The sequence below is a fragment of the Melospiza georgiana genome, chromosome 1, assembly GCF_028018845.1.
Source record: "Melospiza georgiana isolate bMelGeo1 chromosome 1, bMelGeo1.pri, whole genome shotgun sequence".
In the NCBI taxonomy this organism is placed as follows: domain Eukaryota; kingdom Metazoa; phylum Chordata; class Aves; order Passeriformes; family Passerellidae; genus Melospiza; species Melospiza georgiana.
This window is the reverse complement of record NC_080430.1, coordinates 131,386,511-131,402,914: the sequence shown is the minus strand read 5'-3', so window position 1 is coordinate 131,402,914 and position 16,404 is coordinate 131,386,511. Positions and strand designations below refer to the sequence as shown.

At 38.8% G+C, this 16,404-nt stretch overlaps 1 protein-coding gene across 1 annotated transcript in view; it reads right to left on the bottom strand.

Annotated features, from left to right (window-relative positions):
* RGS22 (regulator of G protein signaling 22) overlaps window positions 1-14,201 on the bottom strand; it is a 60,029-nt gene extending 45,828 nt beyond the window's left edge. The window contains exons 1-4 of the mRNA XM_058028288.1: window positions 14,135-14,201; window positions 13,495-13,523; window positions 10,867-10,929; window positions 2,084-2,305 (exon numbers count right to left, since the gene is read on the bottom strand). Of these exons, the coding sequence (XP_057884271.1) occupies window positions 2,084-2,305; window positions 10,867-10,929; window positions 13,495-13,523; window positions 14,135-14,159 (339 nt within the window). The 5' untranslated portion in view covers window positions 14,160-14,201. The remainder of the gene's footprint in view (window positions 1-2,083; window positions 2,306-10,866; window positions 10,930-13,494; window positions 13,524-14,134) is intronic.
* Between the last annotated feature and the right edge of the window lie 2,203 nt (window positions 14,202-16,404).

Below are 16,404 nucleotides of genomic sequence, written 5' to 3'. Positions count from 1 at the left end.
GATTTTTTTCTCAATGTATTTCACACCATGACATTGACTATGGATTAGAAGATACTTACTTCCATATCAATGATTTGCAAACGTGCAAACACACATGAAGAAAACTTTTGCTTATCTGTAAATTTGTAACAATCTGAGAGGGAAGTAAAATACAGAGAAAAATACCACTGTGTGTATTTCTTAGCCAAGATGTGTTTAAATTCAGGCCATAGCCTGAAAGGCCTACTAGGATTTTCCAGTCATAACTCCTTTTCATAAGTAACCTGCCAATGATGTTCACTCAAAGTGACTTTTTGTAATCAATGTAACATTTAAAAACAACTCTCAATCTCTTTAGTTCCTGTGAAGGCAGTCAAAGCAAAGCAGACAGCATCACCTGACAACTGAAAGATCAAATCCTACTTGATTTGAACAGAACTACTTGACAGAGTTGTTCTGGGGTGGTTTCTCCTGGTGCAGTCACTGTAGTGCAATGAATGGAGCTGACTTCTTTCACCCTGTGTAGTTGCAGTAACCATTTGAGACAAACTGTTTCACAGATCGTTTTGCTCCAGCTCAGACTTGAGATGTCAGGCTGAACTGGATGAGGCATCTAAGTTACCCATCAAGTAAAGGAGGAATAAAAAATAACAAGAAATATCACCCTTTTGCCCCAAAAGGAGAAGAAAGGGTACTGAGGCATTTTGTTCCTCAAAAGGCTGTAATGCTGCCTATCTATGGAAAACATCCCAGGGAAAGAAATGGAATCTTAAATAATACTGAAGTCCTGTTTCTCCAGAGCACATGAAAGAAGAAAATAATAGTGAAATGGCTTTGAATTGCTCAAGAAAGGCCATCTACAGTGGTAATGATGGGAGGTTAGCCCAGAGAGCAATGTAAGCCACACTTGCACAAACACACAGCATTTCCTCAGTTTAATACTGAGAGAACAAATAAGAAATCAAGAACAGCTCTTCTGCTTTTGTGCTCTCGAGCAAAGTATTTGTGAAAATTATTATTTAACATGGTAGGGATGTCTGTGAGCCTTGTCCTTTTGTATCATTTGTCCAGTTTAAATGCAGATAATTGCAGTATCACATTAGTATCACTTTGTTAAACATCATTGCCTTTTGACCTCTCTCAACACTGTTTTCTTTTCTGAAAATCATTAATCTTATACTGGGAAAAGCAGTGGTCTGTTACAACTCCCTGCTTTTCTCTCAGCTTTCCAGCTGTGACATAATTTTGAGCCAGGCGCTGAAAAAAATGGAGCAAGACCTTATACTGGCCTTGAATAAAAGGAAATGAAGACATGTTAGTCGCATCCATGCAAAATAAGAAAGAAAGGAATAAACCAAGCATCCCAGTGAAACTTTTTTTTTGTCCTTGAAACCTGTTGTTTAAAGGTAAAATCCCATGTCAAATTACACCGACTTGTATTCTCCCAGGTGCATAAGATGCTTCAACTGCTGATTTTACCCTGCCTAATTTGGTGCTGAAGATGACCCTGGAAATAAGCAGGTGAGAATACCAAAACTGATACTGTCTAAGCAAGCCTGAAAACAGATTTTTTTTTCCTAAATTCCAACCCATCTTTCCATTAATGTAGATCTCTTCTTGCCAAAGATTATTTTTTCTGGCCATTGAAATTGATGCTAACCATGTAAATCCTTTAGGAATTAATGGAAGAGAGACTTATGTGTTGCCAGACCACAGATGAGCTCATAGCCACACAAGGAAATTAATTAATAAGGAAAGACTGAGCTGCATTAGTTTCAGTCAATTTGCACATTCCAGGGATCACTAGTAAAGTAACTGTTGTCATAATATTTTTTCTTTTAATATTAAAAAGTATTCAGACCACACAGCTGAACCCTGCCCTACAGAATCTTCAAAATTCTGTGCTACAGGATGTCCATCTGTAATTCCATTCACTTGTCTGCTAGACACATGTGCATTACAGGGCATAATTTGGCCCATCATTATGTTTTCCTAACATAAATTAACATTTTTCCCAAGCTACCAAGCCAAACACAATAATAATGATTGCCAGTATCTCTATATTAAGATCTAAATATAAACTCAGGGTCCATAAGATGCTTACCATAGTGTTGCAATTTGGATCAATACTGAAGGTTGAAGAAGCAGTGTGCATTTTGGAGAGCTGCCCATCATTCTTTTCCTTGCTTAGAACATCATAAATGGGGCTTGGAGGTTTTTGATCATGTAGAATATTTTTCGGCTGGCTTTCCAGGCGTTGTGGGGCATCATTAACTACTTCAAAAGCCCCAGCATCAGAGTTAAACTTCACTGGCTGGGCAAAAGTCTACAAAAGAAGTTAGGAAAGTTTATGGTACTGTAATAAGGCAACTGTCATTTAAAAAATTACTTTTTATGATACAGAGGCATCCTACAGAATAGAAAATTGCATTATGAGGCTTCTTTCTCTTTGGGCCTGAAATAGTAATTTTTCTGCATTCTTGTTTTTGCTGTATAGCTTTCCAAAGCATTCCTACCTTTTTATTTCAGCAATGCTTAATTGTCAAGAATTGAATTCATCTAGATCACAGACCATTCTTTTTCACATGCAAATAATTGATTCAGTACATGAAGTCTGGAATATATAATTAACTGTGATTTTAGTAACTGTCCTACAGAGAAGTACTCACCTACAGGATCAGATCTACAGTATTATTCTCCCATTTGTTATTATCAACAATCAAGGCATGAAAATGTTAGCAATGAAACTGACCTTTTAAATGTAAGATTCATTTGAGGAGGATGAATCTGATGATTTTCATATGTAGGAAAGGTTTGTCACCATACTGTTACTTGTAGGTCAGAGAACTATCAAAACCCATGTCCTGTAGCAAATTTTATTGTACATCACTGGTTCAGTCAAATACTGTATAACAGACGAGATGGACTGAACTCCAATTTCAGCCATGCAAATGTGGCTTTTGTCAACTCACAAAACCCCACTGCACATGTACACACTAAAACAGAGCCATAATTCATCTTTTAAGCTCTGGTATCAGGTATTTCCCTGAAAGACTATCTTTCAAATTCTCTTATTTGAAATGAAGAGGAAAAACATGGATGGATTTTACAGAACTCATAGAGAATACCCATGACAGTTATGAATAGGAGATTATATAGAACTTATTTGCATTATATACTCTGTATTATATAGAGTCTAAAAGCACCACTGCACTCAGCTGGATGACAAGGCATGTTGTATTTAGGTACTCAGGAAACTATGGCTACACCTAAACCCAGTGCCAAAACTTATTTTGGCTTTGTTCCAGACAGGATCTCACCTGGTGTTTGCACAGTAGTCGTTCTCCTGTATATAATAAGAATATTTTATTTGTTCAAGTACCGTATTTTTAATTTCCTTGAACTTTTTCATATATCACATATATGCACACAGACATAACTCATATACATTCTAAATATGTTAAATACATGCTACATCTAACATAGAAATATACTACAGAACAATTTGATTCTTCTTCACACCTGTATAAGCCCAAAGTAACAATATTAGTGTCATCTATTTTGTTGCTTCTGTTTGAAGCCCCCTTGTTGATCAATGTCTTGTAGAGCAATGCCCAGAATTGAACCATGTGGCTGCAATATGTTTTTTCAACATTCCCTACTTATCCCATAATGTCTCACTGTAGAGGCTCAGCCTGGCAAAGCACACAGCGTGTGAGAACTTTAAGTGTACGATGACATCAGACCGTCACTGCTCAGGCAGGGCCATGCACTGAATTGCATGAGTCTGTTCAGTTACCTAACTTCAGCTGAAGTCATGGATTGGTTTTTGTTCTCTGACACCTTCTGCCTCTTTTGGCATTAATTTTCTCCAGGGCACTCAGCAGGTTTTAGTGCTTTTTTTTCCAGATGTACTGAACAGCATCTAACAAACCTTTCATGTGCAGTAGATTTCCCTACACACAGACCTCCTCCCAGTTTGCTATGTGCACACTTCATTTACTTTCAAACCTAATTTGTGTTGCTACCAGCTTTTAAGTTACTAACTCTGCAACCTTAATAGCATTTAAATGTTTTCTTCCTTATATATTTCTTCATGTTTTAAACAAAGAAACTGAAGAAAGTACACTAAGAAACAAAGTACTTCAGTCTCTTAGGATTTGAAATCCTCTTGCTTGTGGGAAAAAAGCAAACAAAATGCAAATTTCATAATAAAAGGCTTTGTGACTAGACATGATGATATTGTTTTAGTTTCATATTTTTCAAATTGAAAACTAAGCAAATACAGTATTAGTTTAGCACATATATCTATTTTTATTTAATAATTTGTAACATACTCTAGATTTAGGAATTTTTTGATACTTATTCTATTTAACTCAACAGAAAATTGTTGCAATTTTAATGTAGTGAAATGGATGCTAGTGACAATTTTTAAAATGTAAAGTGTGTTGCTGTTTTGGGGTGGGGTCTGACTACCAATCATTTACAAGACAAATATACTAATGGAGCAAAAGAACATGCACTGATGGGATAGGAAGATTTAGGCTTCATACACCACATACTTGACTGAAAAAGGGGGCTCTAGTTCAGACTTTTGAGGTTTGGTGGTAGTTACTCATGCCCAGGGACATCAAAAGGCAGCATACTTCTTCTATCAGTCAGAGAGTAGCCAGCAGACTTGACACTAGTAAGAATGCATCTGGAATAGTGCTCCAGTTGTGGGTCCCCTGTACAAGAAGGATATTCACATATTTGATCAAGCCCATCAGAAGACCACGAGACAGCCAGAGGCTGGAGCACTCACCCCTGAGGGAGAAGCTCTAGGAGAACTAGCAGCAGCCTCAGTGCATTTACAAGGAGATGGCTGAACAGATAAGGCCAGGCTTTTTATGGAGGGGTATGGTGGGAGGACAAGAGACCACTTGTCATACACTGAAACAACAGATCTCAGCTGGATTATAAGAAAAAAGGTGATTTGGGGATGATTAGCACTGGAATAGGCTGTCCAGAGAGGAATCAGCTGTTGGAGGTTTTCAAGACCAACTGCAGAAAGTGCCAAGCAACCTGGAGTCAGTACTAAAGCACTGACCTTGCTTTGAGAAGAAAGTCACGCTACAGACCTCCCCAAAGTCTCTTCCAGGCAGTAATCTATGATTCTGTATGAATCAGAAGTTTCCAAAAGAGCATCTCTCTATCTCTCAAGCTATCATACAAAAGCATTTTAGAATAATTTAAATCTTTCTGGAGAAGCTTGTTTACTCAAAAAATCTAGAATAATAAATCAGAATGTTTTTATAAGCATAATAAAAGAAGAGATAATTCCTAATCTTCTTAACCTATCACCACCACAAAAATAAAAGTGACAATGTTATGAGAAAAATAAAATGGGAACACACAAAAAACCACCCCAGAATCTGATTTTTTGTAGGAAACATTTTCCCTTCACACAGGAGAGAGGATCAGTCAATCCATTTTCCTTTCTGTATCTGAAGAGCTTTGGGGCAAAACACTCAGTCTAACCACTCTCACACATTACATTAGCCACAAAAAAAAATGCACCAAGAAACTCTTCAGTATCCTTTAGCAAACTTAAAACCTTTCCAGTGGAAGTCAAGTACTGTAAAATCCTGTAACACTTCTCAGGACAATGAGAGAGGTTTATGGCACCACCAATATTCCATCCTTGCAATAATGAGGAATCTCTTCAGTGAAGACGCCTATGCTAAGGAGTGGATCATAGTCTACACTACAAAGGAAAGGGGGAAAATTATCCATGCCAATCTAATATACTAAGAAATGTCTTTCTTACCCCACATTTGGCAAGTGCTTTTGCCTTTTTACAGACAAGGAAAATACACTAACCAAAGATTAAGTGTACCATTCTCTTTAGTTCGAGCCAATTTTTGATGCTTTGAAGATAGAAAGGGAAATCTCCAGAGAAATTATACCTCAAGATGTTAAGAAAAAATAAATCGGGTTTGGCAGGAGCCTTGAAGCTTGGGGTTCATACATTGTCAATGTAGCACAACAAATAAGATACAGGACTTGATAATACCAACAAGTAAGAAGTCTACAGACTTTGCAAATGGTTTCACTTGCAGGAAATTCTCCTCCCAAAGTCAGTATGACCAACGTAACTCAGTGTAGTAATCTCAGCTTCAGAAAAAAATCCCTGAGCAAATAACAAAAAGCTGTTTTCGGACTGTGGTAGCAATACTATTAAATGAATAAACAATTGCATGTACTTTTTTGACAGCAAAGAAATTTCTTAGCTGTCAAATGCACATTGAATATGGTTTTCAGCTGAAAAATAAACAGAATACATAATTCTGAAACCTGAAGTTATACACTTAACTGAAGGGAAGACAAATTTCTCTCAGTCCTCCCATAACAGAAACCAAAACAGCATCCATCATCATGTTGCCAGGATATCAGACATATAAATCTCACTGTTCTCTTTCTTAACAGTTTTCAGATACACACAACTTCAGATACAATTAGGAAATGTGTAAATATGTTCACATCCCAGACCCAAATAATGTAGCTTGATCCCAAGAGAAACAGAATGACCACAACTTGGCTGCTTCTTAGGTTAAGGGTGGGAGTGAATAGAGATCTCATCCAGGAGCATAGCCAAAACTTCCTCAAGAAGGGTATATGTATATCATAAATAAATGTCAGTGAGAGTCCACACCAGAAAAGAATTTGAGCAGCTCTATGAAGTATCTGGAAAAATTCACACTACACATGGTCAATGAAAAATCTCCCACTGACTTTAATGAGTCCAGAATTTCCCTTCTGTTGATGAGAAAGACAAAAGACATAATCACATATCACAATCTAATTAAGAGCAGAACATTTAGAGTAAACATATTATTAATAAGGAATGTAGTCAAGAATGCTTTGTTTGCTTCCTTCAATGTCAAAGATATGATGCGAGTTTTAGTGCTGGGTAAGTCTCAATATAACATGCAGGTAGGGCCTTACTTCTGTCAAAGCCTTTTAAAGGGAGGTTATATTGGCAACTGCAGCCTCCCTCCTCCCACCTGGAAAAGACAAGAGGAAACTAATGAGCATGCACTGATGCCTTGAATTGATTATTTGATGCATGGAATTATTCAAAGTTATCTTCAAAGCAGTGAAGAGCCTGAACTGTGCTGCAGAGTGGATTGCTTTTTTGCTTTCAGCCCTTTCTGTAATCTGTGACTCAGATCAAGCAAGATTTTATTTGTGACAGCACTAGGTTCTCAGGACTTTGTTCTTCAGAAAGGCCAACTGGCCTAAGCTTTGTTACTTAGGCTTTAATTTTTTTCAGAATCATCACCTGCACCAAATGCTGGACCCCAGACTACCTGGAGGAGAGCTTTTACAGTGAGAACAATGTTCAAAAGAAATATTCTTCAAATCTAAAGTTGATCAAATTATGGTCACTTAGAAGATTTCTGCTGCAAGGGAAACCAACAATCAGGGACTTGCCATCAAATTGTCATCTCCTGAATGTGCATCAATTGAGGCACAAGGTAGCACTTCTGTCTCCAGTGCAACTCCTTGAGGTTGCAAAGAGGAGGAGTGTGGCTTCCTCAGGATCACTGGTAACTGGAAAATGACAGGTCAGACCCAGCATGGACTTGGGATGGAATGAGTAGCAAGCAGCTTGTAGAGTGCAGGAGAAACAAGTTGACATTACTGTGCTTGCCTTCAACACTGAGCTGGATGGCAATTTCTGACTCCTGAATTTCCATTCCTACTAAACATATCCTTGGATGTTTTTAGTACATGGATCAGAGATTCAAATTCTAGCCTGAACTCCTAGAAATGGAAATGTGTCCAGGCCAATGTTCCTCTTAAATCTTTCATTTTACATTAGTTACTAAGGAAGGTGTAACTCATTTGTGTGTCATGTAATTGGTTTCTGCTACTGTGAAATCACCGCACTACTGGCAACAAGTGCCCTCCTGAGGTTTTTTGCATTATGTGTTTCAGAAATACTTTCTGTAAATTACACTTTATTACAGTACATAGCTCTTTGGAGTACCTAGATATTTATGTCAGATTATGCTGAATGTCACTATAACAAGAGGATCACTTAAGGGATACAGTGTAAATCAAAGGAAAAAAAAAAAACATGAAAAACCTGCTGCTGTTATAGCAAGTCCCCAGTGATACAACTTTCCATATGCTAATGGTGCATTATAAATCAACGCAGAAGCAGTCCCTTAAAATAAGCATATGCTCCCCCTCATTTCTTGTATCAAGTCTCACAATATTTTCAGTTTAACTTGTTGCCTAACTACTAGCACACCTGGGTAATGCTGTTCCCAGGCAACAGTGTATAAGCACAACAAGAATAAAGCAATGGAAATTTCAATGCACTGTTTTAGTAGAAGCCTTCTGAGAAGGAGAGGGTAATCAGGAATGTAAGGTATTCAAACCACAGAACTCAAGGCATTAATAGAACTTAATCCTGACGAGGATAAATCCTTAGCAAAAGATCAAAGAGAAAATAAAACCAATTATGAGAACATTACAGTTAAAAATAGCTAATAGAGCATCTGTTTTCATGAAGATATGTAAATATGTGGAAGAGAGACCATGCGTCATCTTAGAAACCTACCAGATTACCAGCATAAACCAGTGTTTACTCAGGAGTGACTGTGAACTCTTTTCTGTGGGCTTCCAGAGCTGTCAGGAGTGCCTGGACAACTGCTGCAGTTCAGAGCTGCTGAGCTGTGCCAGGACTGTGGGCTGAGGAGCTCTCTGAGGCCAAGGAGAATTTTGGCCTGTAACGGATGTCCTGAAATTTGTGTATGTCCAAGGAGATCAAGAGACTAAAAAGGCTGAACTTCTTACCCACTCTATCCTCTGCAATTTGGGTAAAACTAGAAGTATTGTTTCCAAATAAGCAGCAAAGGCATGGAGGATAGTACTCCTGTGCTAAGAACAATCTAGTACATGGAAGCAGGCTGGGTTTAAAACCTAAGAACTTGGGCTTGGATTTAGGCAGATATCCTAAGGCAGCTGTGGGACAGGGGCTGGGGGAGTTGAGGTGCTGGGAAAAGGGAAAAAGCAGCCTCTTACCACATCTGTTCCATCTGTGTCTCTCTAGCTTTGTATACTCTTCAGAATCTTGCAGTGCGGTGAAAGCACATAAAGACTGAACTCCTGAAAGAAGTCAGTATCGACGCTATGCACGAAACTCACACCTGACATGGAGTTAATACCTCCAGATTCTATTCCAGGATTAAAATTTCTTAGTAGTACAATTTCCATGCAGTGTACATTTACACAAATCTATGATGTGGCTTAGAGAGACAGCTATGTCTGGTTCAATTAAGTAAGCCAAATCATTCAGTTATGAATCACAACTGAACTTATTTCATTAGTGACCTCACCAAGCCACTTTGTAGCTCCTTTGAGGTCCAAGGAGCATCAAGAAATATTCTGCTTTCTCCTAATGCTGGCAGTGGTTCCTACCAAGCAAGCTGTAGAATGGATACATGTTCTTGAAGTGTGGCCTGTTGGACTGCCTTAGGAGGGGAGCAGGCTGTGGGAGCCACAAGTGACCCCGTGGAAAGGCCTGTGCCACCTGGCAAGGGACTTTGAGTGTAAGGTGTCAGGGCCAAGACTACTAAGATAAAGTTGGATGAGGTTGCCACATTGAGGGAGCAGGACTGTACATGTGACTCCCAACAGAGTGTGGGGAGCCAGGCTAGTTGACAGGGAAAAGGAGCAAAATACAGGAGAACTGCTTAAATACAAGGTACTGGGTATGATGGTCTAACTGTAACTGGATCAGCACACAGAATACAGGGTAAGGCTGCTTCCTTCTGGCTACAGATGGGAGAGGAAGAGGAGGGAAGTGCCAACTTTGAAACCTTCCAAGCCGTGAAGAGAAATAGTTGTTTCTTGAGCTAAAATGTCAATTAATCACTGAAATTGCCAGAAAACTGTAAAAGGACAAACATTTGTTATGTTGTCATGTTGTAACACTGTAATAGAAGTGAACACCTTTTTAAAAAGTATTTATGTGTCCTTTTCATTTCGTATTCATATTATTTTAGTGCACTATGATTTAAATACATAAATTATTAATTATGCAAGTTTAAATACATAAATAACCTAGGGATCTTGGTGGACAACAAGCTGTCCATGAGCCAGCAGTGTGTCCCTGTGGCCAAGAAGGCTTGGTGTAGGAAGAGGACTGCCAGCAAGTCAAGGGCCCTTCAGCACAATGGGAGACATTTGAGCAGTCCAGTGGAGGGCTATGAAAGTGATTAAGGGACTGGGGCAACTTTCTTATGAAGAAAGGCTGAGGGAGCTGGGCACGTTCAGCCTCAAGAAGAGACAAATAAGAGGGGCCTTATCAATGTCTATCAGTATCTCAAGCGAGGATGATGCCAGGCTCTGCTCAGTGGTGCTGAGCAATAGCACAAGAGGCTACAAGCAGAGACTGATGCCCAGGAAGTCCCACCAGAACATAAGGAAGAACTTCTTTACTGTGTGGGTGACTGAGCACTGGAACAGGCTGCCCAGAGAGGTGGTGGGGTCCCCCTCACTGGAGATAGTCAAAAACCATCTGGATGTAAATCTGTGCCATGTGCTCTGGGATGACCCCGCTTGAGCAGGGAGGTTGGACCAGATGACCCACCGTGCTCCTTTCCAACATGACCCATTCTGTGATTCTGTAAATTAGCAAGAGAACGTCTGCCCCCAGAAGTCCAGATGCCTGGGCTATTCTTACTGATAATAACACTGAGCAGTAAGAGTTGCTACCATTAAAATGCAGATATATGGCAAAACATAAAATTTTCCGAGGTGAATTAAGTTACTCTTAATCTTAGTAAGGCTTTTCTTGTATTTTGAAAGGAATTTCTGTTAGGTACTTACCGGAAGACTCAAAAATTCATTAAAGAAATCGACAAGCATATCATCTGTGGCTAAGCATTCTTCCTATAGAGAAATAAAACCACAAAGCATGGCTTGTAATAATCTGCATTAATACTTAAATGCACTATTGCCTCAAACAATATTTTTTCTATGAGATATGACATGAAAGATTTTGCAAAATATTATTTCCCACTTTTGAGAATATAGTCATTGCATCACTGCTATATTCTAGCCATTGCACACTGCTAAGGTCCTTAGCAATTTAAAATGCACACATGAAGGTAAATCCTTTATCAATGAATTTACAGATAAAGCCTTCATAAACCAAACAGCTTCTAGATGCTAAAACTTTTGAAAAAATGTGCATAAGCTAGCAGTCTAGAAATTCCCTACATTGTACCTTTCTCTCTTGCACTTGGGAAGAAGGGAGTATAATATTTCACCAGGGCCACCTTCTGCTCTCACCCTGCTGCTTAGGGATATTTGGGGACTAAAAGGGAGAAAAATAACCTGTAATTTGGCTCAGCAAGCAAGCATTGTGTGCCATACTTTGAATCTGACAGAACTGGGAGGCTTCCTGTTGTCCTGATCAGAAGTGAAGACTGCATCCACAGGTGTTTTTCTATCTTTTCTGATGCCTACATTTTAAATCCTGCTAACATGACACAAAAACTGTAGACTAGAAGTTGAATATTTTTGCTGTTGATAAATCCAAAAGTGTGGCTCCAAGTCTTACTTTTACTGACTCAGTATTTCCACCATCCCCATTTCAATTCAACAGAGGGTAAAACTGGAACATTATTCCATTGGTCTTCAGATATGCGTCTTCAGTATAATGAAGACAAATAATATTTAATAGTTTCATTTTCCTGAATATTCTATAATTTCAGCCTTGCAAGGCAAGGAGAATGAACTTAAATTTAATGTATTTGCCAATGGCAGCAAAGGTGTTGCAACACAAATCTTTTCTCTCTTTCTGAAGTTGGTATCATTGAACTGTGCTAATAAAGAGATGTTATGCACAGGGTACAGGCAGGCAGTATCTTGATCCAAACCCCAGTGGTCTAACCTAAATGCAGATAGCTTGTGCTCAGATAAGGAAGAAATCTGAGATAGCATGCATGGCAAGTCAGGACTAGGCCTGATGGTGTTTGTCTGGCCCTAGTCTGCCAGCACTTATTCCTTAGCACTTGTACTTGCTGTGGTGGCTAATACAGCACAGGCAAGGTAGCTCAAGACCATTCCTGGAAAATGCTGCCAGTGCTGAAAGCAAGGCTTTCATGCCTTATATGTATCACAGGCCCATGGGCCAAAGCAACTGCAGTGCCATGGACCTAGAGATGTTTGGGTGCTGCTTAAATAGGGGAATTCACCAAAGTGTCTAACCCATTTTGAAATTAACAGAGAATCTTCTTACTAATGTCAATAGGAAATCAAATCCAGAAATACCAATTCTTCACAATTAGGAAAGGAAATTAATTAGAAACCAGCTATATTCAGCCTCATGTTTGGTTTGACACTGACACGGATGAATCTCAAGATAGGACTAGATATGATAATACATGATGAAAATATTGTTAAATGACTTATTAAAAACAATTAATTTATTATTGGCTGAAGTATAAGCTCTTTAGGAATATGGGGGTGACATGATTTTAATTTTCCAAGGATATATTTCTCTTTAGTCCCATAAAACAGCAAGAAATGTAAACACAGCATTTGATTAATAGATAAAATGCTTATGATATTATTAATGTGTGCTTTATTGCTTACTGCATCTACATATTATATACTTTCCTTTGGTTTTTGGAGTTTTTTTTGTAGACAGCTTTATTTTCATTTAAAGTCAGTTGCACCTTCTTATGTGCACATTATAGGTTAGGGAGTTGCACATACAATACTATAGCTTAGATTTTTGTGCCAGAAAGCATTTGGTTTCATTTCTTTCCATGCCATTTCTCCTGCAGCACAGTCTAAATTATGGCTAGAAAAAGCTGCCTTAGAATTGCAACTGAAGGTTAAGGTGTGCTAGAAATTGCTCCAAAATTGTGCTTTTGTTGGCTCTGTTTATGGCAATAAACACTATAAATAAAACAGTGTCTAGAGATTCCCAAAAGCAATATCTACACATTTATACTTTAAAATACACAGGAAGTGCCCAAAGGCACTAAGTTACAAACACATCCAAAACAGGGAATAGGCAAACATCACCTGAGCTGTAACACTAAACATGTCATTTCTTATGAGGTAACAGACAAATATATATACCTTTCAAATAAGAAGAAAAACATCAGGGAAATCCTACAATGAGCTATGAGCAAAGGGCAAAAAAGGCAAAGTAAGGAAATTGTTAAACCTGTCATATTGAATCTTCCAGTTGTTTGTTTCCTTCTTTCATCCTAATTCATTTTCATTTCCATCTTTATTCTCCATAGCCTTCTGTTACTTTTTTTCTAATTATTTTCAAACTAAGTATTTTGTCTGACAAAATTTTAAGAAATTGCTCAGTAGTCTACACTTACAAAAAAAAAGAAATGAGAAAACAATGGTTTCCAAAATGGTTTTTTGCTTTTTTTGCTCCATAGCTGCATTATAAAAATAATGACCAAGCCTTATAAGCATACTTACTAACATTTCTTCTGTTATACACGGAGGTTCTGAAAAGATATTAAATATCATATGTTATCTAAGCAGTACAGTTAATCGGGTTCAACTACAATACAACAAGTGAGGCATGACAATCCTCCTGGGTATTCTGAAATAAAATAACTTGGTCTGAAGAAATAAAATAAACTAAGAACATGCTGTAATGTTGACCCGTGCATGAAAAGATTAACTATCACAAGAATTATTTAAATAAAAATCAAGTATTATTTAAATATATTATTTCTTATACATATCAGTTAACTTCATGTCACCTTTCCTCTGCAAAATTGATAACTAGAAGCTTGGGGGTTTAATGAAAATACAGAGACTCAAAGCTTTGAACAGTAAATATTACAAATCATGTGATAAAACTAAGAAGATCCAACTGTGTTCCCGAATAGTCAACTCTCATTCATTCTAGAATATTGTGACTTTAGTGATGCCATTTGAGGGGAGCAAAGTTCTCTCTTCGGAGCGAGGAGTTCTGCCGGACAGGTTTACACCCGGCAGTTCAAAATGCCCCTCTTTGTGCCACCGTCTCTGTCCCTGAGGCCGCCACCGTGGGCCCCGAGCCCCGTGCGACACGGAGGCGGCCCAGCCCAGCGGGGACAGTGCCACGTACCGGTGGTGAGCCTCTTGGAGCGCATCCTGCCCCGGTGAGATGCCGGGGAGCGGCGGGAGCGGCTCCTTCCCGGTGAGATGCCGGGGAGCGGCGGGAGCAGCGCCGGGGCCGCCGGGCCCGGCCGGGGCCTGTGGCCGCCGCGCCGTTGCCATGGCGCTGCAAACACGGCCTGGGCAGTGCCCGCCCGGCAGCGCGCTCCCTCTGGGAGGACAGTCCCGAAGGAGATACCTGAGAAGCAGGAATCTGAGGATGCTTGAAGCCACAAATGAAACTAAGCACTCCCAGAATGTTCGTTCCTGCCTTGGCTCCAGCATGGAAGAAAAGGTCACGTTTCTGATGGGGTCAGCGAAAGCTGTGTGCAAAGAAGGAATTCAGGATCCTATATGAGGATTTCAGAGGGATTTAGGTGTTTCACAACTGGGATCTGAAAACCATCCTACCTAGGAAGTACCTTATCCCAGAACTGCATAAATCCTTCAGGATTTTTTGGCATGAAAGTTTGTGCAAAGGTTCTCTGCCGTTGCTTGTTTCCAGACCAGCGCTGCTTTTAGTAGCTTGGCAAAAATCCCGCTGGGATGAGTTGTACAAGATGTCATGGATGCAGGGTGCATGAAGGGCTCCTTTGAGAAGCCTAATCCATCAGCCAGGCTCGGGAAGTGCCCAAAAGGCACTAAGACCTTGCTATTCCCAGAAAACTGTCATTTGTGTCCCCTTTCACAGAGCAGAGTAGTATATCCAGTTGTAACGCTCAACTGTGAAAAAAAAGTTTTATTTTAACTCATACATGACTTTGGTGGACTCCATGGTAACTAAAAACAGAACAAATGCACATGCCTGGGGACTGCAGTTTCAAGTGCGGAAGCTGATGAGTGTTAATAATGAACAAGCAGCAAATCTGTTACCATAGAGGCAGGGAAAATGGCTTCATCTCCTAGAAGCTCATGATATTTTGCACCCTCTACTCCAGATGTGCATTCCTACTCTGGGAGATGCCTGCCCAAACACAGTCACTAGTCCAGTTGCTAAATGCCAGAATAATACTTCTTCTAATTGTCTAAATGGAATATTGTTAGCTGTGTGATTAGCTTTTGAGCTAGTGGTTTGGCGGGAGGGGGGTGTCCCTTGAGGGGACAATAGTATTTCCAAAGGCCTAAAAGATAAGCTGAATAATGTGTTCTTCAAGATACACATTTCAGGCAAACATTTCATATATATATATATATATATATATATATATGAAGAGCATATTCAAAAGAAGTAAAGAATAAAATATGAAGATTCAGATAAGTTACCTATGGACAATTTAAATATCAGTATTCTGATGAAGTATTAACTGTTCTTACATTCTCTGTATGCAGACTCTATTCAATAAGACATGACAAATATTAACATTGAATTTCCTAGTGCTGTGTGTCAAGACATATTCTATTGTCACTATGAAATATTTCAAATAGGTATACTTAATGTAAGAGAAATTTGCTATATGTAAGAGAAATATGCATAACAGCCCATAAAATGCAGAGTTAAACCTTTCCAACAGGTAGAAGAATTGCACTCATTGTATTATGGGCCTAGATTGTCTCGTAACCAAACTACTTAATATGATTTTAAATGTTTAACCTAATGTTCATTCCATTCATTTTCCCCCTGCCCCTCTTTCTGATGTAAGTATAAACATAGTCTGCAGTGTATAACTTTCTCCTAAACTTCCCTAATTGCTTGCAACTTTTGAAGAAAAAACAAAAGAAACATTATGAATGACCCTTTTTAAAAAAATATTAGAAGTGGAAGGTACAAGACAGCTCAGAAACACTGAAGTTTGGAAGTGAGTCAATTAATAAAAATAAAATTTAAAAAGGTCCTTTTCCTCTCCTTCTGCCATCAGCTATATTTTGACATAAAACTCTTAGGTCTTTGTGCTGTTTCAACATGCTTCAAAGATTACATTTAGGATTAAGCTCATCAGAAAATATACATTGTACTCTCTCGTGGAGAATCTATCAGCAGTCATCACTTTTTCATTATCTGAGTTAACAACACACATTTAGGTCAAATACCTTGTGTGTGTGTGTGCATTCCAGTCCTGATTTACATTGCCAGTTAAAAGTTCACCAGCTAGTAAAGCTGAGATCAAGCTCATTTTGCTTTTTCCCATTTTTCTTTCCATGCTCTTAATTTATTTTAATTTTTATTACTATTTAGCTTAGCAGAGCTGCAGGCCTACAGGATGTTTCATAAATATAATCAAAGCTGTGATCTATCCCAAAAAG